This window comes from Diospyros lotus, chromosome 4, assembly GCF_014633365.1.
Source record: "Diospyros lotus cultivar Yz01 chromosome 4, ASM1463336v1, whole genome shotgun sequence".
NCBI classification, from domain to species: domain Eukaryota; kingdom Viridiplantae; phylum Streptophyta; class Magnoliopsida; order Ericales; family Ebenaceae; genus Diospyros; species Diospyros lotus.
Genome location: NC_068341.1, coordinates 397,946 through 425,757, shown reverse-complemented (window position 1 = coordinate 425,757; position 27,812 = coordinate 397,946). Strand labels below are relative to the sequence as shown.

Sequence of the window (27,812 nt, the reverse complement as noted above, 5' to 3'; positions counted from 1 at the left end):
GGTAATTAACATTAACTTAAATCATCAGCATATGTACCTCTAAATTAATATTAACTAACATAAGAGAACCTTGTAAAGTAGCAACAGAATCAAACAGTAGATATATGATTCTATGACACAAAAGAGAAAAAAAGAACATAAGTATTAGTAATTATATATGTTTGTGTAAATGTAAATACTTGGTTATTAACCTTCGATTAGTGCCTAATATATATATATATATTAGGCAAAAAAACAAAAGGGAAACAAAAGGAAATTGAATATTGATGCAGAGTATCACCATAAATATCAAATTTGAGTGTTCAAACAACATCTCTGCAAAAACAAATATAACACAAGCATAGATAGATGATTAGGCTGCTCTTCGTCTGTATAATATATATATCCTCTGATGTACCAGACTAGGTTACTTTATCATGCTTCATCTTTTCCATGAAATTAACAGAAGCATGACACTAACTACACCGCCAACTCCAAAAGAGAAGAGAATTATCGGATTCAATTCAAAATAAAGTATATAATTTGCATTGCTCTATGACAAAACAACAGCTCATAAAGGTGTATGGCAAGGTGCTCCATTGAAAAAAATTGCACCCTGCAAGAAATACAAATAATAGCAACAATACATTTACAAAAGCTTACAAACAAAAGTAATAGAAATTCAGATCACGTATCTATGTATTCGGCAGAAAGGATGGTCCTTAGAAGCTCTTTCAAATTAGCCAGTACATGGCGTGGGCCTAAACTCTTGACGCCAATGAAATTCAAGAGCTGCTCTATATCCTACAATCATAAGAGATAAGAAAAGAAACAAAGAAAAATAAGATAAAAAGTCATTCAAGAAAGGCAGTGACTAATCATGCTTATTTGGGAATCTTCAATGAAATCGTGTCGGCAAAGGATGTAAAAGCCAAAATGCCTAGTTTGATCCATTTCTTCTACTAACTTGATTCATTTGTAGGAGCATAACTCATAAAGCAGCCACTATTATTACATTTAACAAAGTGGGAATATAATTTGATAAGAAAGAATTCATCCCTTATTCCCTCTTGCAATAAGATTTGCAAAAACTACATTAAAGGAAATGTGAGGTGAGACCCTAAAAACAACAGAAAGTTCTAAAAGGTGTGTATTGTTGATGTCCAACACCACACGCTACTTCTGTTGTAAACTTCCCAATTTTTGTTAGCTATGCATCCGAGCAAGCCTTTTCTATAGCACTCGAGGGTGAGACATACCAATAGCTCAAACACATGTTCCATAAAATTTGCATAAAAAACTCAGGATCCAACAATGAAATAAGCACACATAAATTTATACCTCTTGATTCCACTTGCTTGGACTTTTCATTTATGAATTATAAAGCACAACACTTCAAATTTATTTATAAATAGAGCTTTCTAAAATATGTATTAGCACATTTTATTCACACTTCAGACATATGAATATAGAATATGCATTTGTAGTGCAAAATTGAAGAAACAATTTCATCATGTCTTAATTTGCTTCAGAATTGTTGTGGCAGAGTCCACATCATATTGTATCCATCTCCATGCAAATTAGGTCAAAACTAACTCATTACTAACGTACTTGTGCTTCTTAAACCACTACTTGGAGATATTTGCAAAGATGCCAAATCCTATGAAAAATGATATTAATTATTTTGCTTTTTTATCCCAAGAAAATGTTTAAGAAATAAATATATGAAAAGAAGACCTCTGGAATCCATTTTGAATTACTAAATTCACCAATCTGGGAAAAAAGTGTATTGTATTAAGTGGGAATACAAAGCACTTAAGATGTCAGTAGAGGAGGATTTCAGAATCCCTACAAAATCATAAGAACTGAAATTTTGAAAACAAATGTTATCTAACAAAAGCAAAAATTAGCATCACATGTATATATGTCTACACTTTTTTTTGGCTAGGTGTACACACTTTTCAATATATAGGACATACTACCAATATTCATATACCTACTGCCATTCAAGCCCATCTGAAAAAATTTAGGTAATTTGGAAATACATCATACTAAATATACAGAAAAAGAAACATAGAAATATACGGAAAAAGAAACATCGAAAGTTTTTAACCTAAACCTAGATAATTTGGTTGTATCAGACAAAGAAGTCACATCACCACTTTTCAGCATGCATATCAAATTCATGTAGGAATCCAGAACCTCTGGAAAAAAATAGCAATAACAAATACTAATGAACTTCACAAACTTTAATGAACAAATATAGATGACAAAAATAACGGAACTAAAATAAATGAATGGAAACACTACTTTTAGTCCTATAATTTACCCACATCATGCTAGCCATTCAATCAAAAGATAGACACCAACAAAGGCACACCTTGTTAAGCAAAAATACAGCATAAGCCGCTCTTGTTGTCTCTTGACCATCTAAAAAGAGAGGAAATTCTGTAGGCTTTAAATTTGATGAAAGCAATGAATTTGATGTTGAATCAGATGAAGAGGACTCCAATGAAGGTGCATAATCAATAATATACGACCGAGAACCTCCCAACCGCAGAGGGTAACGCAATGGAACTTCTAAATAGGTAGCAATAACTGAAACAGCCTGTAAGGAAATTTGGGGGGGGGGGGGGAGGAGGAAAGAAAATTAAGTCAAACTTCTGGCATTTTTCTATCTAGAACAAACTAAGAACTTTTTGCACCAAAACTGCAACCAAAAGCAATCATAAAATAGAAATATTATCTCTTTCATTTTCTTTTTTTCTTTTTTTCCGGGGAAGAAAACAACTACTAGTAATTAAATACCAATGGTTCAGAAGTGAATTCCTGAAGTAAATGGATTTGGAAGTCCTTGAGATAAGCAACACATTCTAATATGACATTTGACAGTTAAAGCAAAAAAACTGAGAATCCATGTCAAAATACAGCTTGGTAATGTTATCCAGGGTTAGGAGAACACACATGAGCAACATATCCCAGGGCTGTTGCAGATCTCTGAATATCCTTCTTATCGGTGAAAAAACTCGTCTTAAATGGGAGCACAGTGAGATGAAGACCTGAAATAGTCAATGATTCCGGGTCAACAGGTTTGGATCCAGCAGAATTTCCTGGAAAAGGAAACAGAAAGAGAACAAAGAACTTAGTAGCAGGTTCAGAGATTAAGGTAGTTAAATCCTGAGTAATACAGCTTATGACAGAAAAATTAGATTTTGTTTTGGCAAGAGTTGAGAGATCAAATAGAGCATTACATCCAGAAATCACAGTTATGAATCGTATCTAGGCTACTCATCTATATCCACATAGAAGAAGAAAGAGTGAACAACTAATACTGCAGAAAGCTACTAAAATTAATAAAGCCTCTTTAAGTACAAAATCCTAAACTTATACTTAGAAGGAAAAAAAAACTAGCTCTATTAAGCTCTCATAAATTGCTTACAAGTAAAATGATGCATATTTATCTAGGTAGCAAGCTTTACAAATTTAAGAGAAAAAGGAAAATTGTCCTTATTAAGTTCTCATAAATAGCTCACAGTTGGGACACAACATTAAACCAAAATTGCCCTTATAAAATGTTTCCAAAAACAATGAGCCCTGGTAAGTATTTATCACAATATCATAAATAATATCGACACCTAGACATGTGGATGGTAAGTGGAAAGCTCAACAAAAATAACCAAAGCCAAAAGGGGGGAGGCAAAACCCAAAGGGCCCAATAAAGTTGAGTATGTGCACAATCTCTCTCTCTCTCCCCAACTGTGAGAAACACTAGACTTCATCTGAATATACTCATTCATATAAAAACACTTATCACCCGTGGGTGAGATTTGGCAGTGGCGTAGTCATCACAAGGTGATTTGGATTTCCTCCGTTGCATTTCAGGTATGTTTAGGGCTTTGGGGTTTGTTTAAGACCGGGTGCTCTTTGATTTCTCTTTTGTTTTTTTTTTTCTTTTCTTTTCAGATGTGGGGGCTTCCTCTTTTGGTCCTTTTGTCTATGTTGGGTTAATTGGTTTTGAAGCTTCTATTTTAGTGCCAGTCTTCTCCTGCTTCTCACAGTAAGACCCTATATCTTACACCTCTTATCTATAGACCCAAATGCCAAACCTGAAAAGCTCTATTGAACCAAACTGAAACCACTATGTTAACTCGGGCAAACCAAATTGAAGCTGCAATCCAGGAGATATATTCAGTCAAATGAAGCCCGAAAATTCGTTTAATCTAAATTCAAGAAATTCCATAACTCGATCAAGTGCAATCCAATTTTAAAGAAGACATAAGATAGAAGCACCAAACACTTTCTAATAATTGAAGACCCAGTCCATTAAAGGCTCAGCAGGTCCAATTCTTATGTGAGAATAGAAAGTTAGGCTTTTAAAAATTGGAAGATACTTTTTGTAATTGAAGACCTAATAAGTCCAACCCAAATAGATACAACACATCCAATTGAAGCAGCTTAATTCAATTCAACCAATTCAATTGGAGCCCAAGCCCAAACCCAAATTGAACCATTTTTAATTAAAGCCTAGTTTGGCCCGATTTTATATAGAAATTATCTAAAAATTATGTAAAACTTACACTAATTACAAACCAAGTTAATTTAGGATTGAACGCAAGTATTTGTAAAATTTCGTCATCGTATTACAAAAATTATAAATAAATGGATCTATATTTGGGTAGTTAGTGTTTGATATAGGAATTTTAAATCAACTTATTGGTTAGTATTTTTTAATTTTAGGTTTTCCACTGATGTACTTAATTTATTTATATTTATTATTTAGGTAATCCAGTGTTTGAATATAGATCAAAATTTACCAACCCCCCCCCCCCAAAAAAAAAAAAAAATATAATAATAATAATAAATAAATAAAACATCCACAATGAGATGGCAGATTAGCATGTGATTGAACTTAATATTTGACAAGACATTTTAAATAACAAAACTTAGTCTGTATAACTGTAAACAAATCATCATCAGTTCCATGCAATTGACATATTACCTGATTTTCTATTGCTCGTAAATGATTCAAGTTCTTGGTCACGTGCATGGCCAACCATAACCTTCACAGGATAGAGGAATGAAACTTGTGATATCATATATTGTTGCCTTACTCTGAGTAACCTCTGGACATTTCTAAGATGAAGATAACCCTTCTCTCCAGTAAGTAGCCTATTTGATTCCTGCAATGAAGTTATAATCGGTTCCTACAGAAAGAAAAACCATCCCCTCACAGGCGACATGAGGCTCAGTTTAACAAAAGCTAGAAATCATAACCTTGCCCTAATACCATGCAAATCAGTCTCCTGCGTGGTAGTAAACTAATAATACATGAGCACATGAGGTGAGTGGTAGTAAACTGGTGCTTGGGAAATCCATTCGGCATTTTCTGTTACATTATGATACAGAACAGTAAAAAGATTGAAGAAAATTTGAGCAGAATGAGAAAAAATTGTATGAAGAAGAGAAGAATGTTTTTTCCTGATGACATCATAAGTTTATTTATAGGTTGAAATTCTAACTAAAAGGTAATCACTCTAACTACAATTATCTCAACAAAATAAATAGAAGTTCCAAAAATCTAGTAACTTAAATCCAAAAATGCAAATGAAACCTAAATCTTAATATCAAACACTAAAATTTAATATTTCTAATTCCTCATCACTCTCCTTTTGTTTGAGAAAAAAAAAAAAAAAAGACTCGTCCTCGAGTATGTGTAGACACGTCACGGGGTAGTCAAGCTTTGTCAAATGCAACCCCACTCTTTAAAGCCAGCCCAAGACTTAAAAAATTTCTATCTAAGTTTCCTACCAGCTTTATTCAACCTAATAGAATCCTTAAAAACTTCCATTGCCCTAAATCCACCATAAAACCAATTATAGGCAACCTTAGTCCAAGTTTCCTAACACTGTCCAATGTTGCTAAACCCCTAGATAAAGATTCTTCATTTGTTATACTTTCTCTCCAATCTTCGAGAAAGTTAAATTAGTATCAAAGTCAGCACCGTGGATCAAATTTTGTTTCAATATGTGGTTTGGTTAGACTGGAAAATGGAAAGATTTCAGTAGCTTATCAAATGTATGGGCATAGATAAAATATTTTATTAACATAACAAATCACTTCAAAACTATAAATTAAAATCCATCCATGTGTGCATTTGGAGCTGATAGAAAAATAGTTGAACATGCTTGGCTGCCTTATATTCATTTGGACAAAACAATACAGAGACAAACAAGCTGCGATCCATAATAATTGTACATCCATATCACTTAATAAAAAAGGTTCCAATCAGAGTTAATAGTTCCCTTATACTTCAAATGAGTCCCTATATCAAAAAATAAACTACATTCAGAATGGTTAGAATATCCCATTTATCAATGTTTGGAATGATAACAATTCCATGCAAACAGTAGCCAGGAGTAACATGATCACTATGACCCAGTATAGGGTGTATCAAGAATCCATTCAAAGTATCTCTTTACAGTTTTTATTATTTCTCTTTTTCCAGATAAGTGAAAGTTGCTTTTGTAAAATGCATACTAAGATTACCTGCAAATGCTTACTAGCTAGAGAAAGGGCAGTCCCAGCAACAAGAAGTGACCTAATTTCATTGCTAAGCCTCTCCTCTTCCTTTTTAACATTCTCTTCTACAACCTTCACATGCATCGACGTGTTTCCCATTACCAACTTTTGGGACTCTAGTTTCTCACACATCTCATCCAGCTGATTTGACTGGTTTAAGGACTCTGCTTCAACCTGCCCAACATGTAGCCACCCGCTATTCCGCGGGCAAATTAATTTAAAACCCAAGGAATGGAGATAGTGGAAAAATATAAACATAGATCATGCAATTAACGATATATTGAACTTCGTATTCACTCATTGATTAGGTCGTTATTAAGCTAGGAAGCTGTAGGAAATGTAAACAAACCTAGAAGAGAAATAGGAAAAAGAAAAGCCATAAGTACATAGCCTTGTCAGTACATTTGATTCAGGAAGAATGTGATGAAACTAATAACAGTTTCCACGAGTTTAAGTCATTTTTGATTTCCAGCTAAACAACAAAAGGACTTAATGACATAAAGGTTAACACTACAACAATTGAAGAAACGAACAGGACTGTCATTTGTCAACTGCAAACTAAATATTCTTTGTTGTTCCTAGATCCTGAACTTCACTGTCCAAGCAACTTTTTCTGGCATCCAACTGATCTTTCAAGCAGTCAATTACCAGAATTCAATCAGGGATCAAATTGATTATAGAAACATGATTTAGTTAGACAATTTATTAGGAAATGAAAAGGCAAACACAATTATTCAATCAGACATTATCTATAACATGAAGGTTTGAGCTTTTAATTCTTTAAGTGTACTATCCACGATCTTTCTCCCCAGCCAAGCAGGAAATTCAAGCAAAGGAAAGCTCAAGTCTCCCCGGGTTTCCCAGGACACAGCCATGTGAACTCGGTACAAGCTATAAGCACGCATGACTACAAAGATGAAAAAAAAAAAAAAAAATGCTCTGCAAATAGAGACAGAATTTGAAAATTCAGGCTACAGTTCAAATTAGGAACTGTATTTTATTTCCTGTTTCCTCAAGAATAAGACCCCCGGCCTTCTTCAATTCCTTCTCATTCATTCCCGTTTTCATTTTCTTCCACCATTTACAGTTGCCCCCGCACAAAAAAAAAAAAAAAAAAAAAAAAAAAAGAGAAGACATCATAAATCGTCAAAAATTGGCGGCAGAAATAGGTTAATGAATTTCCTTGCATCGACAAAACCCTACCTGTATAAGGGAATCGAGCTTCTGCTGAAGCAATAGCTTCTTTTGCTTAGCTTCGGAGAGGGCAGAGGAGAGACTGACCAGGCGGGCGAGTTCTTGCTCGAAATCTTCCCACTGCACGACCTTCACAGAGTCCGCCTGTCTGTATTGGTCCTCTGCCGCTGCAGCAGCCTTGTTCTTGGCAATTCGGTTGTGTTCCATGGATAAATGATGAATTGGGGTTCAAGAGAAGGAGATGATTGGCCCACCTCGCCAACATGGTCCTGCAATTAGGGGTTGGGCATCACCATGATCGTCGACGCGCAGAGAGTTGAGACTTTAGGTTTTCACGATTTCTTGGAAGGGAGAGTAATAAAAAAGAAGATGGTAGGTTTGAGGGAGAGGATGCGTTGGGTTGGGTTGGGGATCGAGAGAGAGAAAGACAAAGTGGAATGCCTTGTTCTTGGAGTCAGTCCGTCCGTCCGTCCGTCCGACCGTGCGTCCGTCCGTTCGCCCGTCGTATGGTAACTTACTATATTCATATTTTATATTATATATTATATTAAAAAATAATTCTTTTTTTTTGGGGGGGGGGTGAATATTAATATATATAATAATAATTATATTATTATATTTTGTGAAACTTGAGGAAGGAATACCACGGCGGAGGCGGACACCTCATTCCCGAACCTGTATTTATTTACGGGCAAATGGTTAGACAGACAAGCAGGCTGGACCGGAGGCAGCCCAATTGAGAATTGGCAAGGCGAAGAAAATAATCCCCAATTCAACCTCTGATCTCTCTCTCTCTCTCTCTCTCACAGTCGCAACCTCGTCAATGGCGGGCGTATCCCTCAAATGTGGGGACTGCGGAACCCTACTTCGATCGGTGGAGGAAGCTCAGGAGCACGCCGAGCTCACCAAGCATTCCAACTTCTCCGAGTCCACCGAAGCCGTTCTCAACCTCGTCTGCACCTCCTGCGGCAAACCCTGCCGCTCCAAAACCGTATCCACTCGAGATCCCCCCCCACCTTTCCATTCCAATTCCACCCCTAATGTAATACGCAAGTCGTGCTAAGTCAATTTGATTTTGCTTTGATGTTTGGCGTGCTTTTGGGTTGTGCAGGAGAGTGATTTGCACAAGAAGAGGACTGGACACACTGAGTTCGTGGACAAGACTTCGGAGGCCGCCAAGCCGATTAGTTTGGAGGTTCAGAAGGCGGATGTCGAGATGGAGGATGCTGGCGGTGCCACTGCCCACCCTGAAGGTGCTAGATTCGTGTGCCAGTGCATGGTTGTGATTTATGTGTTGGCAAAAAGTGTGATTGATTTTTCTGTTTCAGAAAATACACTTGATAACCAAAGCTGGCTCTCATTTCATTCTGAACTGGCTTGTGTTTATCTTAAAATTAACAAGCTTTCCTATTTAAAACATTTCATTGCTTGAAAGTCATCACTAGAAGTAGGTGTTAGTTTTGCCAAACAAGCGCGAAATCTGATCAAACAAGCCCCACTTCTGTTTCATGCTTCCATTACTTTTACACTGCAAACACATCATTACGTTGGTTGATACTGTGATTCAAAACCATGCCTTGAAGGTTATAATGTTGATATCCCTGGAGAGTAGGAGGATTGGATTTTTTTTTTGCGTTGATCTTGATTTGTTGAATTAAAAGTGTGGAGAGGCTCTTTTTTTAAATTCAGAAACTATCAAGTTGACTAATTTGCTTCCATTTGTTCTCCCTTAGAAATGGTTGTTCCAGAAGTTGACCAGACATTGCTTGAAGAACTTGAAGGAATGGGATTTCAAAAGGCAAGGGCGACCAGGGCACTTCATTACTCTGGTGAGTACATTGGAGTTTTATTTCATGACCCAAGGAGCATTAAAGGGGTAATATAGTAATAGGCTTATGATAATTGTTAGGAGATATTTTAGCAATTGGTTAGGAGCACATGGGTGAGTTGGGATGCTGTTAGGAGTCTGATATGCCTATATAAGGCTGTTGTAAACAGATGGGATGGCTTATGCTTGAATGGATTAAATGAAACTCTAATTCTCCCTCTCCACAATTCTCTCAAATCTCCCTCTCATTTCTCTCTACTGCTCTCCCTCGTTTCTTCTCTAGTTTCTCCCCCATTTCTCTGCCCCCTTTCCCTCTTGAATCATTATGCTTCAGTTCTATTCAATCGGATCCTTCCGATTGCCAATTCCAACCTTGTTATGAACGCTAGGTTCATGGCATTTTATAATTTTATTGCCTAGATCTTGTTTCTTGAACTGTATCTTGTTTCTTGAACTGTTTTTTGTAGTCATTTGCAGACAGTTTTTCCTTGATTTTTCCCTACTTGCATGTCTATTTTCTTAAAATGTTGGCTAAGTCTGTATTTGTGTGTCTCCAGAACTGTGCAGCTTTTAAAAACTTATTCTGTAATGAGCCGATTTGATATAACTATGAAGTTGTTTTCTGGCTGGATCTCCCTGAGCATTGGAAGCAAAATTTTCTCCCTCTTTTTTATTCCAATGACCAAAAGCTTTTTGGTTGATGACGAGTTTTGGACATCTGACTTGGAATGTTTTCCTGATTGGTTCACTTATGAATGTTGCTTTTTCGCTGTAATAACTTTTTTTACACATTTAAAAATTTTCAGGTAATGTTAGTGTTGAGGCTGCTGTTAATTGGGTAGTTGAACATGAAAATGATGCAGATATAGATGAGATGCCGCAGGTATGACATTTTGTTCATATGCATTTTTACACATGCATTCTTCTGCTTTATCATTATCTGTTGCTACATTGCATTTTGATAGTTTTATTTCCACAATTCTGTGTGTTTATATTTTCTGTTACTTTCCAGGTATGTGTAAAATTGTTGTCTTGATTGTTATGCTTTCACTTGTTCTAAAAGGTTAATCCCATCTGTCAATGTATATCAGCTTTTTTAAAACTCCGCCTCATTTGCAAACCAGACAAACTAAACTTAATGTGCTGTAACATTTACATACCAAGGGTGCCCAAGAATATCAATATTATATATTGAGCTTTCTAACACTCCCCCTCATGTGGAATCGTGCAATTTCATAAGGACAAATTATACTCATGGTGCATTAACACCTCCAGAACAAGAGTGTACAACAAACTTCAATAATGTGAAAACAGGTCCGTATAATAAAACTTTAAGGTAGGACCTCTTGGAATCAAAACTTTAATACCATTTTAAGTTGTCCGTTGTCCAAAATGGGCCCAACAATTATATCTACCTTTCTAGCAATAATGTTATTGAGCTAAACAGCATGTTTGCTTGGTGTGGTGGGGTTGGACCCATGGAATGCTTTTTGATAATATGTGTTGCCTACAGCATATCTGTAGATGGCATAATTACAGTTGTGAATTAATTTATTGCATGGCTATTTTTTCCGCTAATATATATTTTTGGCTGTTGATCTAACTTGCTTAAATGGTTTTTATTTGATCTGACTAAATTCCTTTTAGTTATTATTTCTTTTTTGTGATTGAAAGTGCTTCAATATGATGTTTATCTTTAAAAAAAAGAAGAAGAAGAAGAAAAAGGTGCTTTGGTTTGATAGGTATGTTTCCTTTCTTCCCACTATATCACTTAAAAAGTTCTTGGCAGGAAATAATCAGCACCAGTGATCTGACATATTGAAAAAGTTACCCACTGTTATGAAGTGGAAATGTGCTAGAAGTCTTGCTTCTGTTTAATGATCGGCTTCTTTGATTTTGCTTATTGCTCTGACCAACTGATGCTTACTTCTGCTTAGGTTGCTGTCAATACCAAAACTGAGCCTCCTAAGCCTTCTCTAACTCCTGAAGAAGTAAAGATGAAAGCGCAAGAACTAAGGTAATGGATATTTGCCCTTATGATGATTCTTACTAATATTGTGCACCTGCTGTTTGATCACATTGAGTTGTGAGTTCTTTTTATATGCTGTTTCCATTCCTCTAATTTTCTTTATTCCCCCCTTTTAAAATGAAGCTACTTTCTGGATTTTTTTTTCCCTCTTGCTAGCTTGACCTTTGCTGACTCCACCTAGTGGAATTAAGGCTTCTGATTGTTATTGTTCTAACTTGACTCTTGTTTTTAACTTTAAAATTTGTTATTGTCTTTGTCATTTGTCCCAGAAAAAGTAACTTCTTTGTCCATGTTGAAGATGTCATATTTTAGAATTTCAAATTTTGGAAATACTTTTGAATTATTTGTTGTATTTAGGAATTTTGTAAGTCTGTCATTTCATTTGAAAATTTTGCCTTTACTTCCATTACTAAGTTCTGGTATTAAATATAGTTGCAACAACCTTTTTAAATCTCTTGGTGTTTTGAGAAGAAGATGGGGTGGATGCTGTTGGACAATTAACTGGGTGGAAAATGGTATCTGATACCATCTATTTTAAGCCCAAATTCAAGCAGTTTCCTGTAAGCCCTCTTTATAAGGCTTCCATGCTGACATAAACTGACACAATGTTGTCTATTGTACTTGTAACATCTTTAAGTAGCTGCATGATTAAGACTTGCCCTTTTTATGGTTTGGTCATTGGTGGGTTTATAGGCGAAGTTCTCTTGTTATCCGACATATGCATCCTGCTTTCTATCTTTACAGTTTTTTTCCCAATTAAATCCAGCTATACTTTCTGATTAAGTGTTTCAGATGATCATATTAATGTACTATAAAATCATGTGGCTCTGCTTCTGCAATTAATTTTTTAAATTTACAGTGTGTGTCACATCCTTCGCATGTTTGTTTTCCGTCAATTGTTCTTTACATCAGCAAATACTATATAGAAGATGTGCACCCCAGGATTCTATATGGATTTACTGACGCAAGTCATTATGTTGATCTTGTGATATATACTGACATGCTGGATGGCCTATTTAGTATGCATATTATTGCTGTTAAATTCTATCATTACTGATTCTATTTTCATAATATTGCTAACCTTTACTGCTTCAAGGGAGCGAGCTCGCAAAAAGAAAGAAGAGGAAGAGAAGCGAATTGAAAGGGAGAGAGAGAAGGTACTTCTTAATTTACACAAGGACTTCACTAGAAGATAGGGCATCTGATGGTTGGATGAGACAGATTGCAAAACCGAGTTGATGATGCTATATTTAGATGAATGGATATGATTAATAGATATGTTATTGGTCAGAATGTTGATTGAATTTAGAACTACTATTCTCTTGACAATGATTTTATTGCCAGGAGATTGTTCTGGGTTAACATCAGGGCTATAGAAGGATTATGAGGGAGTATTCAATAAATGTTGCTTTGCAAAATAAAGTTGCAGATCAGCAGAAATGACACATGAAAATTTGCATTAACTTTTACTTGGAAAAAAGAAAAAAAAAATATTAATGAGGACTGCAACCCTTATGGAGGGTGCTCTTATATGGGCTTAATAAAGATCACCCATTTAATTAGAAACAAATGAACAAATCTGTGTGCGTGTGCGCGCCCTCAGTTTACATAGCAATTGACCATTCTTTGTTTTTTTTTTTTTGCCTGCTCTGCTTACATAGAAACTAACATCATCTGTATTGGGAAAGTATAAACTTATAAATTTAAATCTTAATTGAAGAGGGGAATTTTAGTGATCTATACTTGTAAGCAAAAACCTACAAATCTCAACCAAAATGAGAATAACACATGCATAACCAAATATGTCTTATATTGAGTTTTTGTTACTTGCTGCCAAAAAAAAAATGCTAGTTAAGATGTTAGGCAACTGGAATGTGTTTCAAATACCTTTCGATGTTGTCACAAACCCTGAAGTGACAAAGGGTGTAGCCTACTAATTTGGTATGAATTAGTAGGTCAGTAGGGATCTTAGGAGAATGCAAGCAAATGAGAGAGAAAGATTTGAGAGAGAGAGAGAGAAAGAAAGAGAGAGAGGGGTAGCCAAGAAGAGAATAGATTCTTCTGATTTTTCATGGCCTCAACAAGCTGGGTCTAGAGGGTATTTAAGCCCCTAGCATGGGGTGCTGCCACAGCAGATCCCACCTCTAATAACTAACTTTTTTGTCTTTTTCCAGGCCCCTTTACACGTGGACCCTGCCTCTAAAATATCATATCTTCTTACAACTAGCACATTCCAACGAGTACAATTGCATAAGTAAATAAAATAAAACAAAATAGCATGAAAGGAAAGACTACCAAAACAGATCTGCATAGGTTGATGTCGCGCTATTGTCACCATGTGTGACAATTGCCCCTTCCTCAAACAATTTCTTGTTCTCAAGAAATGTTGAGGAGGCTGGCTGCCCTAGGAAATTGTTGAAGAAGGCTTGACAAATATTCCCAAGTGCTGCTTCCCTTGTCTTCGCCCTGCCACTTGACCAGCACCTGGATGAGGGGAACCCCATGGTTATGGATCACTCTCCTATCCAATATTGCTTCTGGTTCTTCCACCCTTTTCTTTTCTTAAGGCAAGGATGATAGCTCGAGGTTGACCTGCTCCTTGCCTGATGACCTTTTTAAGAGAAAAACATGGAAGATGGAATGCATTCAGGATCCTTCAAGGAGTTGCAACTGGTAGGCCACCTTTCCCACCTTAGCTAGGATAGTGAACGGACCAAAATACCGGGGGTTAGTTTAGTCACCAGTCCTTGAGTAAGGGACTTCAAATGGGGATGCTTCAATCGTAAATAAACTCTCTCCCCAACCTCCAATTCTTTGTCGCTCTTGCTTCGGTCTGCATATTATTTCATTATGTTTTGGGCCGAGGCCAATTCCTGCTTGAGCCAACGAAGTACCACCCTCCTTTGCTACAAATATTCTTCTACTGATGCCACTGTAGTCTGCCCCCCTATGGCTGGTAATATTAGGGGTTCATAACCGTAATTAGCTTCAAAGGGAGACATTTTAAGGGTGGTATGGTGGGTAGAGTTGTACCACCACTGGGCCAAAGCAAAGCCATCTGTGCCACTGGTTAGGGTGTTGGATACAAATGCACCTAAGATAGGTTTCTAGACGTTGGTTTATCCTTTCCGTTTGCCCATCCGTTTGGGGGTGGTAGGCAGTCGACATATTGAGTTTTATCCCAATGGACCTTATCAATTCTTGCCACACTACGCTGGTAAATATTCTATCTCTGTCTGATATGATCACATTTGGCACCCCATGCAAGGCCACTATCCTGTCCATGAAAGCTCTGGCCACTTCTTGGGTTGTATAGGGGTGAGCTAATCCTATGAAGTGCGCAAATTTAGTGAACCTATCAACCACCACCAGCACACTGTCCTTACCTTCTGACTTGGGTAGCCCCTCGATGAAATCTATGGACACACTAGTCCAAGCTTGGTTGGGTATTGGTAAGGGCTGAAGTAATCCGAGGTAAGCAACATTTTCATACTTGCACCTTTTGCAAGTATCACAAGATAATACAAACTCCTTCACGTCAGCCTTCAATTTTAGCCGATGGAATAGTTGCTTAATCCTTAATAAGGTGTTTTGGATTCCCGAATGTCCTCCTAAGGGAGACTCACGCATCGACTGTATGGCTGACGATAAATTTGGCACTACCATAGTAATGGCTCTCTTTGCCCTTCCTATATTATATTGAATAGTATAACCCCATTAACTTAGCCATCCCTTTCTTTTGTAGTTGAGTTTGCAATTTTTGTTGCAGCAAAAATTTTAGGCTCTCATGATCTGTTTGGATTATAAATTTACTCCCCTCCAAGTAATGGCGCCATTTATCCACTACCATTAGTATAGCCAAGAATTCCTTCTCATATATACTTAGGCCCCCATGTCTACTGTAACACCCCGCCTCGCCGGGCATGTCACTATAAGGGTATTTCGGGAATCTTTTTTTTTTAAAAAATAACATCATGCATGGTGCATCATGAACAACTTTCACATGCTCATACAGGATCCCAAAAACTCCAGTCTTGACCGTTTAACTTAACAAGATCAATGATCTTAACAACTAAACGAGACATATCATAACGCAGCGGATACAATAACATCAAACACCGTGATTCTTACATAGTATTTCCATAACAAAATACATGATACAGATAACCAAATGATAACAGCGTTATCGTACAACTATCCATACACAAGCTGAAATACATACTAAAACCCCAAAAGGTTACAACGACTATCAATCTAAGCACCGTTGACCTTCAACCGGCCATATCTTTGCCCTCGCAGCAGTCATTGGCTGGAACATAGAATGTTCTAGGGGCATAACCCAGGTTAGATGACAAAACATCTAAGTGGCGGTATGAAACAGTTTACATAATGCATGAAAAACATACGAGCATAGCATACACTGACAAAACGACAACATGCAAACACGTCTAACTTGAGAAATCTCCCTGACATACTCAACCTCTCGTGGAAAATCCATTCCACACACCGTTGGGGTTGACCTTGCCGCGACATACTTAATCTCTCGAGTGCCCTACCGTGTCACTTGGATTAACCTTGTCCCATTCTCAAGTAGACCCCATCCCGTCCCATATGGACCCAACAACGACACAAAAACCAGTGCCCCAATGATATGAAAATCACACGCCATGCACCGACTCTTTTGCAAATAAAAACAGTTGATGCAATATTCCACATGATCAATATGCAAATGATGCCATGAATACATAAATACAACGCATAAGCATAGCATCCCGAATTCTGGTAAGACCGCTCACCTGAACTCACTACACTCACACCAAGACATTTCCAAAACAAGGGTAAAACTAGAGTCAGACTACACACCTCGAATGAATTCAGATCGCCTCGATCCTTGTGTATTGCCTCGATTTGCGTGCCAAGTCGTAATCATTTGAGCTTACACTCAACCTCGAGCCACAACACTTCCTAAACATCATATTTAATTAAGGAAGTATTAAAATCCATTTTCCTCAATTTTCTCATAATTTCCTCTATTTTTCTCCCATTTTTCACCTCGATAATTCCAAAATAATTATCTCCTCAAATATTTTTCCAAATATTTTAACACAATAATTTCTAAAATAAATATAGAAAAATACTGAAATAAAAATTACCAAAATAGGCTTGTTCACGCGCCTAGCGCGTGGCTGCGCGTGGTGCGTGGTGTGTGTAGCCACGCGCCACCTTCTTCCTCATTTTTCCGGTTGTTGACGACATCTCTAATGGAAGATCCAAAAGCACCCCCTTTAAGCCCTTGAAGAGTCGATCCTTTTGGCACCGATTTCCGACTGAAAGGATGCCGGAAAGTGCCCCAAAAGGGCTATTGCAGGTCGGCGGAGGCGGTCCGCCACCCGTCTCCGACCGAGCTTCAAACGGCCACAAAACCCACCCAAAAAGCTTCCAAACGCTCCCAATCTCTTCTCCTTGTCACAAGGATTCAAAACCCCTTAATCACTTACTCAAAAACACTTAAAATCGCGATCGATTTGATGCCAAAATCCTTGAAACTGTCGGCCCCTTTTATACCCGAAAACTCACCATCTTTCGACCAATCAACGGCCACAACTTGGTCCCCAAGCTTCCTACTGCCAGATGCAACCTCCCCCAGCCATCCCTTGGCCGTCCCATCACCGAAAACAGCGGCCATGTGCGTGGCAGTGCGGCAGCCGAATTCTCCTTCGTGTTCACACTATGAAGTTTTGTTAAATTGCATTTTCACCCCATAGTTTCTTCCATTGTCATTTCGGCCCTTTTCCTTGTGCCCCCGAGCTATCCAAATATACCACTAAGTCCCACAAGTTTAGTACTTCTCATTTGACTCTCGAAATTCCTGAAAAATTATTGTTTTGACCTCCCTCGGGCAAATTTAGAAAATTACACTTAGGCCCGATTGGTCAAATTGACCTTAAATCCATTTGATTTAACCCGAAATCGCTTAAGGGTTGTTCTACACATTAAATACTAGTCCTTGACGCGCTCCGTTGACCTTCTGGACATCTCCTACGTCGATTCGGTTTTCTCAGCCCGGTCGATAGCTGTACCGAAAATCGTTCCCGATCTAATTTCTTTCACCACTAAAAATCTTAACTCGTATTACTCGTCGATGCTACACCATTTTCCTTGGCTATCTAAGGTTCGGGGTACTCCCTCTGACTAATTCGGTCGTCCAAAGCTACGATGGTGTACCTTATAGTCTCATTTTTTTTCAAAAATTCCATTTATACCCTTCATTAAATATTATTTATGACCTCAAATCATTCCCGGGTATTACATCTACCACTTAGAGCCCGACTTAAGAAGGCGATGGGTCTTCCCTTCTGGGATAGTACTGCTCCAATTCCACTGTCACAAGCATCTGTTTCTACTACAAATGGTTGGTTAAAATCGAGTAACCCCAAAACTGGAACCTCACTCATTGCCCTTTTCAGCTTTTCAAAGGTTGTCTCGGCCTCCTGCCCCCAATTGAAGCCCCTCTTCTTCAAGAGTTCAGTTAGAGGCTTACTTATAGTTTCGTATCCTTTGACAAACCGCTTATAATAACCTGTTAGCCCCAGGAACCCTCTCAAGGCCCTCACGGTTGTGGGTTTGGGCCAGGCCAGCATGGCTTCCACTTTTTAGGGTCGGTGCTGACTCCTACCCCAAAAATTAAATGCCCCAAATACTCCACTTGATTCTGCCCAAATGCACACTTTGACCTTTTAATGAAAAGTTGGTTAGCTCTAAGGACATCTAGGGTGGTTTTGAGATGAGATATATGTTGGTCCAAGGTGGAACTATATACTAGTATGTCATCAAAGAATACTAGGACAAATTTCCTTAGGTAAGGCTAAAAAATTTGGTTCATGAGGGATTGAAATGTTGCTAGGGCATTGGTGAGCCCGAATGGCATCACCAAAAATTCAAAATGACCGTGGTGTATCCTAAAAGCGGTTTTAGGGACATCTCCGGGCTTCATTTTGATTTGATGGTAGCCGAACCTAAGGTCAAGCTTTTGATGGTAGCCGGACCTAAGGTCAAGTTTTGAAAAGAAATAGGCATCATGTAATTCATCCATCAAGTCCTCAACTAAGGGTATAGGGAATTTATCTCTACTGGTTAAGGAATTCAATTTGCAGTAGTCAACACAAAAATGCCAAGATCCATCATTCTTTTTAGCTAGGAGGATTGGCGAGGCAAATGGGCTTTGGCTATGTCTCGTGAAGGATTGGTTTAACATATCCTTAACCATCTTTTCAATTTCGGTTTTCTGGGTTGGAGAGTACCTATAGGACCCGATATTGATGGGCTCTGTATTAGGCTTTAGGTTTACGGAATGATCCTAGGATCAGGTTGGAGGTAAGGTTGTGGGTTCAGCAAATAAGTCCTTGTAGCTATCCAACAGTTCATCAATTAGGTGCTTAGTATGTACCTGGTCAAGCTTCCGGGGCTGAGATGTCATTGCCATGCGTGCTTCCCCACTCAGCCCTATTTCAAGCTCTTCCTCCTTTGCCATCAGTGAGCCTTCCCCCACCGCCACCAGTGAGAACAGTTGGACAGTTGACCCCATTTGTTCTTAAGTATTTTGTGCAGCTTCCTTCCTAAGATCATCTTGCAGGCTCTCGCTTCCCTCTCCCCTGTCAACGTCATTCTCCTCCCTCCTTTGTCGAATGACACCTCCATCCTAATAAAGTCAAAACTGATTGAGTTTACCCATTTCATCTAGTCAACCCCCAATACCACATCACATCCTCCTAATTGTAGTAGCCTCAAATTTTTCTCGCTGCATCTTCCAGGTGAACTTGTGCCTGTGGCATATTGATTTGCTGAGTATCCTACTGCCATTTGCGACTGTCACACTTAGGGGTTGGGTCCCTTGGAGTGGACATTTCAGCCTCTTAGTTGTCCCTTCATCAAGGAATCTATGTGTGCTTCCACTATCAATTAGGATCAGTAAACCATGATTCTTCGTACTCCCCGCTACCTTGATTATCTTGTTGTTGGTCACTCCCTTGAGTGCATGCAATGAAATTTCTCCATTGTTCTCCTCTTCTGATTCACCACTCTCTTCTACTTCCTCTTTAGAACATTCAGCTTCATCCTCTTCTTCCCCTTCAAGCAATAGAATCTGCCTTTGACATTGATGTCCAAAATGGTACTTATCTTCACATCTAAGGCCAGCCAATCTTCTTTGTTCTCTCAATTGCTCCCCATAAGGCACTGTATTGGGCCCTGTTCCCGGTTTTGTGCTACCTCCACTCTTGCCGATTTCCCGTCTCACAAGCCTTCCCCCTCCATTGGCTGGTCCCATCGATAACCCCTTGTGTTGTTGCCATTGCTTCCTCATAAGCGCTTCCAATCATTTCTTGCAACCTTGCACTCTTAGCTGCTTGTGCCACTGATTGGGGCCTAATCATATTAACCATTGGCCTTATGTCCTCACTAAGCCCACTCAAAAAGCTCGATACGAAATAAACTTCAGTAAGGTGTGGGTTCTGTTGAGTCATATAGGACCTCAAATCCTCAAACCTTCTTAAGTACACTTCTACACTCCCAGTTTGTCTTAGCTTGTTAAATTCCTCAATGGTGTCCACCCTATTCTTCTCCCCAAACCTTTCACAAAGTTTGGTCACAAACTCTTCCCAGGTAAATTCATTCTGCACACTTACACACCCCTGGAACCAAGCATCAACAACCTCATTAAAGTAGGCTGCAGCGAGTGTTACTTGCTGTCTTATTAGTACATTGTTCCATTCAAATACCCTCTCACATTTCCTTATCCACCACCGGGGGTTGACCCCTTCAAATATAGGAATCTCCATCCGGGGCATGGTGAACTCCTGGTGCTGCCCATTATGCACGCCATTCCTATCATTGTCAACCACCCCTTCCAACGTCTCTTCTGGGTCAGCTTCTATGTCGGCATTGGCCCGCCCCCTATTTCCCTCATCGTTATGCAGTATAGACTCGTTTTTATCTCTAGGGGGAAAGTTTTCAGCCATTCTTACCTGGTTTTGTCGTGTGAACATTAACATAAATTGTTGCATGTCGTCCCGCAGTCTAGCCATTGATCCATTCAGCTTCTGCTCCATACCTTCTAATCTGTCCCATTCCTTCCAAGGCCCCTTCCATCCTGCTGTCCATAGCCCGGATCACCTCGCGATTTTGGGCTTCTCCCACCTCCATCTGGCCCATCCTATTTTGGAGCTCGGTCATTGTGGAGCTAACCTGCTATAGCTGCGTTTCAAAATTCCTCGTGCAGGTTCCATCTGCCATCCTGACTTCTACTAAAATGCCGAGGACTAGTGCTCTGATACCAGTTTGTCACAAATCTTGAAGTGACAAAGGGTGCAGCCTACTAATTCGGTATGAATCAGTAGGTTAATAGGGATCTTAGGAGAATGCATGCAAATGAGAGAGAAAGATTTGAGAGAAAGAGAGAGAGGAGTAGCTGAGAAAAGAATAGATTCTTCTGATTTTTCATATCCTCAACAAGCTGGGTCTAGAGGGTATTTAAGCCCCTAGCATGGGGTGCTGCCACAGCAGATCCCACATCTAATAACTAACTCATTTGTCTTTTTCCAGGCCCCTTTACACGTGGACCCTGCCTCTAAAATATCCTATCTTCTTACAGCTAGCATATTCCAACGAGTACAATTGCATAAGTAAATAAAATAAAACAGCAAAGCATGCAAGGAAAGACTACTAAAACAGATCTGCATAGGCTGATGTCGCGCCATTGTCACCATGTGTGACAGATGTTAAGTTTATATTTCCTGCAAATTGGTTGGCATTGCCGCCAAGGTAAATCTTGCTCCTAAAGAAATTCGCTTCCACATGGCTGTAGTTTTTGTCACATTTCATTAGTAGGGTTTTGTGGTTGGAATGTGTAGATTCAAGTACCAGATAAGTCACCCTTTGTTGTGCTTGAAAAGGTGGTTGTATTGGAGTTTCTGCCGTTGGTCTTTTCATAGATGTATCTTTTATACAATTTGAATGCCTTTACCAGTTAGTGTGTAAATCATAAATATAGAAGCTTGTTTCCCCAGTATGCATTTTAAAGTTTTGGAGTTTTCTTGAGAATCTAGATCCTATCAACACCCTCTATCTCATACCTTCAAACAAGGATGTTTTGGGACTTTATGGAGCTGTTATGGAAACTATCCAATATTTACATAAATGCTCCAAAATCAAAGGGCTATTAGACCTTCTTATTTTAAATTATTTTTCTTGTTTAAATTCTCTTTCTTGATTAATTTATATGTCAATGCATGACTAGACATGATTCATGATGCTACATTTCTGTTTTTGATTCTGGCCAATGTATTTCCACTTAAATATTTTTGGTGACACGGATTCTTTATTTGCTTTAGGAGAGGATTCGTGTAGGTAAGGAACTTCTTGAAGCAAAGCGAATTGAAGAAGAGAATGAAAGAAAACGGTGTGGCTTCATTAATTTGTTTCTTCTCCATTGGTTGCTACATGCAGTTGTATTGTCTTACTGTGGCTTCATTAAACAATGTCTTCCTCTCTAACAGATTGTTGGCCTTGCGGAAAGCTGAAAAAGAGGAAGAGAGAAGAGCCAGGGAAAAGATTCGACAAAAGTTGGAAGAAGATAAGGTCCTGATAATTTCTAGCATTCTTCTACAGTTCTGTTTTCAGTTGAACATGTTACCATACAACAAAAGCAACAATCACAAGCCTTTGTTCCACTAAGTGGCGTTGCCATAATAATTCATTTATGAATATTACTTATTTGATGCATCTGAAACTTTGTATGGGATTCTGAAATCTTTCTTGGTAACCAAGACTTATGTTGTGGAGACTAAAACGGTATTATTACAGCTACCGATTTGCAACAATGAGCCAACTATTTTAATCAAATTTGGAATGGATGTCTTCTGATAATTTTGTAGATGTAAGATGATTTATTTTGGAAGATTTTTAAGTTTTCAAATGACAATTTGTTACTATTTTTATCAATAACCAGTAATTAGAAAAAGAAATTACGACAGAAATTAGCTGTTAGTTAAAGCAGTGAGTTTGGCCCCCTGGGGGGGGGGGGGGATTAAAACAATGAGTTGGAACAGGTGGATTATGGATATTATCTCACCCCCCAAAAAAGGTGGAAAGCAAGGATATGCCTCAAAATTAAGGTAAAGTGACTCCTAGTTGCTTTATTAGCCTTTATGCTGGTCTTCATGTTTCCTAGTTTTACTGAGGAATTAGGTGAGAGATGTTGACCCTGGGTTAGCAGCTTAATTCTCTTTGTGCCACTTTTGAAGTTAGGAGGGGGAGAGTGGGGGAGAGAGCTGAAAATTTGTATAGCATCCTTAGCAATGAATTTTTGTTTTGTTGGTTAGGTTGCATGATTTGGCCTTCCTATTGTTCGGATAAAGTGGGTGGGGATCAAAATGGTTAATTTGGAGCTGTCCTTGCTGGCTATGTCCAAAAATGTTGATGAAATGATTTTGCCCTTGCTAGGAACTAATAATTGCTTATATGACTCAAAAATGTTGATAACTAATAAATAGTAATAGTCCAGTAGTCCAGAAGGAAAAAATATATCCCTCATTGAGAATCATTAGTTGATTATTTGTCATGATCTTTGAAACAAACTTTTGTTTCACAGGCAGAAAGGAGGAGGAAGCTTGGATTGCCACCAGAAGACCCCACAGCTGCCAAACCTTCTACTCCTGTTGTGGAGGAGAAGAAGGTCCACAGTCATCTGAATCTATTTGTAGAATATGTTTGTGATAGTCAATAGCATCTAGTCAGATTTGTGCTTATAACCCGTCTTTTTATCAATATTTCAGAGTGCTTTGCCAGTCAGGCCTGCTACAAAGGCAGAGCAAATGAGAGAGTGTCTTCGATCTCTCAAGCAGGACCACAAGGTAATGGCTGATAACTCTTGAGTTATTTAGTTTGTTCTCTAAGGATAAGAGAGTGGATATAGGTTGCTTAAATGAAAAGAAAAATTGACGACAAGAAAGAGAAGCAAGACTACAACAGAATACAAAATCCGAAATTCCAATTCTTCCAAGAAAACTCCTGCAAAAGAGAGATTACAGCTGAACATATAAGAAGTCAAGGAGGTTACTTGTATGGTGAACCAGTAGGTGACTATCCTGCTTAAAATTAACCACCTCCTAACTAAGAAATCTAAAGGCTAAGGTAACTTACAAACTATAAAGTGCATCATAATCCAAATCAAAGCACTAGTTAGTCACAATAAAAATTTTGAGCTTCTTAGACCTTTTCTTTTATGTTTGATATTTTTCCCCCGCTTGATACTCAAGCATTAGCCTTCAACCTTTAAATCAATATTCCATTTGCAGAGTAAGTGTGGGCAGTGTGTTGTAAAAGTCCCTTGCTCTGAGACTCCACACAACTGCAGCACCGTCAGAATTCAAGCAAGTGTGAATTTTGCTGCCAACTGTTTGCTCTGAACAAATGGATTCAAACTGAAGTATATTTTTGGATGTTGTACTTCTTCAGTCTGCAATAAAATCCTAAGGGTATATCAAGGCCCCTAAGGCTGTGGTTTTCCAGGAAAAAAAAAAAAACTAGGGGAAAAAAATGATTCAAGTGCCAACCCCAAATGGAAATGGGTAGGAGAGGGGGCTGAGGGTAAACAGAGACAAGTTCCATTGTGTTGGTTTATTGGTAACTAGCCTACCTATGCATAAAAATAGAACTGTCATTCCCAAAATGAGTGAGAATTGAGGGATGAGATCTGTTCGCTGGTGCTACCATGGTGAAAATAGAAATTCAATTGAACAGTGGCATTTACAAGTTCAGGTTTCAGCAAAAGCCATTGAACTTGTATTTGTATTGCCATTAACTGAGAATCTTTGGGGTCGGTCTGCATGAAAAAACTAGTAAATTGCATCTTGCATGAAAATGTACTTTGCTATTCATGTGAATGATTTTTTGGCCTTCTGTTTTGTTTTCTTTTTTGGCAGGGTTAAGTGCTTGCCAGGTGCAATGTTGACTTATTACCTCTTTATATTACTTTTTAAAATTAAAAGTATTGCATCCTTTATGTTGCTAGAGAGCAATATGAAGGATCAGGATGCCAACCCAGCTGCTACTTGAATTCACACTGCTTTGATTTAGTCAATACATTTGTTTCCTAACTTCTCATTTGTTGTTGTGTGGTACTAGGATGATGAGGCCAAGGTGAAGACTGCATTTAATACTCTTCTAACTTATGTGAAGAATGTTGCAACAAATCCCAATGAGGAGAAATTCCGAAAAATTAGACTCAATAATGCCACCTTCCAGGTGAGAACTTCTATCACATATATTATTCAAGCAATGTGGTAATTAGAATAGTCAAATAGTGTAATTATGTAAGCATTGGTGGTATCTTCTTTTCATGATTAGTGGGCTATATTCCTGAACCTTTTATGACAAAATCAAGGGTTCCTCTTATATTAACCCCAAAATAATTGGTGAGAGTTACATCAATGGGAGTCTTGTGAAAGTTTCTGATTTGAAAGATGCTCTATTTATATTACACTTGGAAAACTCCAATCATGAAAAATGGAGGAAGATTCTCCTAGTTGAGCCGAAATCCTTGATCTTTTGTTACCACATTTTTTTATTTTCTTTTATTATTATTTTTTCCTTTGTGTGTCTTGGTGAGGGGAAAGGTGTTTAATGGTCCATTCAGCTGCTTGACAGAGAGTTTTGGACAAAATTTCTTTGCTGCAAATGGAGGTTTGGGATATGGTATATTTTATGTCAAGTTTACTGGTGGACTGAGGTTTGGTGCCTTGGGGTGGTTTGTGACAATTCCTATCAGGATGCTGCAGCTCTTATGAGGTTCTGGAGACCTCGTCTCAAGTTGTTTGGGTTGTAATGGTGTGTAGAGGTGCTATTGAGGTACTGACTGAATCCTGTGATGAGGTGGCTGATTTTTGGAAAGCTTCTCTAATTGGCTCCTTAGATCATTGGTTCCACTCTTACTAGGGTGCCAGACTGTTCATCTTTGGCCAGTAAGAGTGCACGGAATGTTCCACAACAGTTGAATGCTAAGGATCTATACTGGCCTGTTTTCTTGTATCTTTTTCATAGGCGCTTGAAGCCAATAGAATCTAAGTCAGGGAAGAGGAGAGCCTTTGGGAGGATATTTTTCTCAATCATTGTGCTTGGTAGAGGGGCTTGATCACACCATGCATGTTTGGAGAAACTTCTATTAAGTTGATTCAAGGTTGTAGGTGATGGTATAACAATTAGTTTCTTAGTAGATAGTTGAATAGATTTGTGTGAAGTAGTTCCCAGCATTTTTTTTTTCTTTTGTTTCGCAGCGGATTGGGAAGTAGCTATGGGAGAGTTCTTCTCTTTCTCAGGGATAGTATTGTCTGGAACCCCCCCTTTTTAAGACAATTTCCATGATTGGGAATTGACTCTGATGGCTTTTTATGCCAGGCTTCACAAGCTCCTTCTGACCGAGTGGTGGGATCACAAATGGGTATGGCACTCACAGGGAGTTTTTTCTTTTTCTATGATACCTGACGTAACAGGTGAAATTAACTTTCCTTTGGACTTGGAAGTCTGTGGGAAGTTGAGGACTTCTCCAGGATGGCCTTTTTTGTTTCAACTGTTTTTATGGAATCCATCCTCAATATTAGTTAGCTAAGGATGCAAAGATGGATCGTTTCAGGCTGGGGCGTCATGTGCAAAAGAGCCAGGAGTATATGGATCATCTTCTCCTCTGTTACGAATGGTTTGCAACAAGTGGAACTTCTTTTACTCGTTTTTGGTGTCCTGGGGATGATGTTGGTTGAATATTGGATTTGGTGGATAGATGTCTGGGGTCAAAAGTTGTCAGGCGTGTAGTAATAAATGCATTCTTATTGTGTTTTGTGGTGTGCATCTAAACTAGACAAAAATTAGGTGACTGTTGAAGGTTTAGAGACTTTGCTTCATTGCTTGAAAGCAACCAGTCTCGTTATCCTATTTTTGTGCTTGAGTGCAAATTGCCATTTTTTAACTTTTCCTACCTTATATATAGTCATTAAATGATCTTTTCTGCCTTTTGATGCAAAATTTTCTCTAGAAACAAAAACAAGTAAAATTTCTATATCTGATAACTAACTTGAATGGTCTGTGAGCTATCTGCTAGTTATTTGTGTTTTTCTTGATGCATAATATGACTTGAAGAGTTCCAAAATCTGAGTAACATAACCAGTTCCCCACCTCCCAAAACAAAGAGAAAAAGAATTAAAGTGGTGCATGCTTGTTAACTTTATTTATTTATTTTTTTCTTGGGCAATTGATGCAGGCTAGAGTTGGTTCGCTAAAAGGTGGCATCGAGTTTCTCGAGCTGTGTGGGTTTGAGAAAATGGAGGGAGGCGAGTTCTTGTTTCTACCCAGGGACAGAGTTGATAGGGCAGTGCTGAACTCAGCTGGCACCGAGTTGAATAATGCAATAAACAATCCCTTCTTTGGTGTTCTGTGATCTCTGCTTGGCGTTAAAGAATGCATAGAGTGGAAATTGGACAGTATCTTCGCCTTTTGGTTTGACTTGCTGGGAGCTAGCTAGATATGGCTTTGGCCTTTTTCCCCTGCTGCTCATACATCATACCCTTTCTTCCCTTGCCTTTCACTCTCGAGATCTTCCCCCAGACTTTATGCCACTTGTTAATTGTTATATTATATTCAGAATCTTCTCTTGGTTTTTGCAACAATTCAGTGTGCTGGATGTTATAGAAGAAGGTTTAGCATAAGCACAGAAAGAGAGAGAGGGAGAGAGCCCATATCCTTGCTGTTGCAAGGTGGGGGGGGGGGGGGGGGGGGGGGGTGTTGGCTTTGGGGTTTGCCCTTAGGCCAATAATAAATAACGTTCTCATCATTGTCACATGAAACTGCATAATAAGGGTAATGGCTAGGGGATAGGAGGACATAGGGACATGGGCTTGATTGAATCAATGAACCCCCCCCCCACCCCACCCCACTGGTGCAATATTTATGATTATATATACCCTGACTTTTTAAATGTTTACAAGACTAAATAATAATATATTTAATACCTACTTGTTACCTACATATATTCTCATTAATTTGTATCTTTTTTAATTTAATTTGACCTTATTTCTGGAATGATTTTATATGGCATAATAATAATAATTTAATTTTTACATGAAAAATAAAAATCCAAAATTGGAAGCAAAGACGAAG

General features: G+C 38.4%; 2 protein-coding genes across 3 annotated transcripts; one reads left to right on the top strand and one right to left on the bottom strand.

Moving 5' to 3' along the window:
- Positions 1 to 256: 256 nt before the first annotated feature.
- On the bottom strand, positions 257 to 8,277 carry LOC127798683 (vacuolar protein sorting 38). 2 transcript variants are annotated; one of them, XM_052332228.1, is made up of 6 exons: positions 7,762 to 8,277; positions 6,526 to 6,732; positions 4,979 to 5,183; positions 2,944 to 3,089; positions 2,360 to 2,587; positions 257 to 783 (listed from the first exon to the last, which is right to left on the bottom strand). In XM_052332228.1, exons 1-6 carry the CDS (start codon positions 7,957 to 7,959, stop codon positions 667 to 669), a joined length of 1,101 nt encoding a protein of 366 aa, XP_052188188.1. In that variant the 5' UTR covers positions 7,960 to 8,277; the 3' UTR covers positions 257 to 666. The 2 variants fall into 2 exon arrangements, with proteins under 2 accessions (XP_052188188.1, XP_052188190.1); XM_052332230.1 differs by having other exon boundaries at positions 4,979 to 5,159; positions 7,762 to 8,276.
- A 169-nt stretch (positions 8,278 to 8,446) lies between these two features.
- On the top strand, positions 8,447 to 27,322 carry LOC127798682 (uncharacterized). The gene is made up of 12 exons (XM_052332227.1): positions 8,447 to 8,743; positions 8,864 to 9,005; positions 9,486 to 9,581; positions 10,387 to 10,463; positions 11,518 to 11,597; positions 12,706 to 12,766; positions 21,998 to 22,065; positions 22,163 to 22,244; positions 23,257 to 23,340; positions 23,441 to 23,518; positions 24,792 to 24,911; positions 26,917 to 27,322. Exons 1-12 carry the CDS (start codon positions 8,576 to 8,578, stop codon positions 27,091 to 27,093), a joined length of 1,233 nt encoding a protein of 410 aa, XP_052188187.1. The 5' UTR covers positions 8,447 to 8,575; the 3' UTR covers positions 27,094 to 27,322.
- Positions 27,323 to 27,812: the final 490 nt, after the last annotated feature.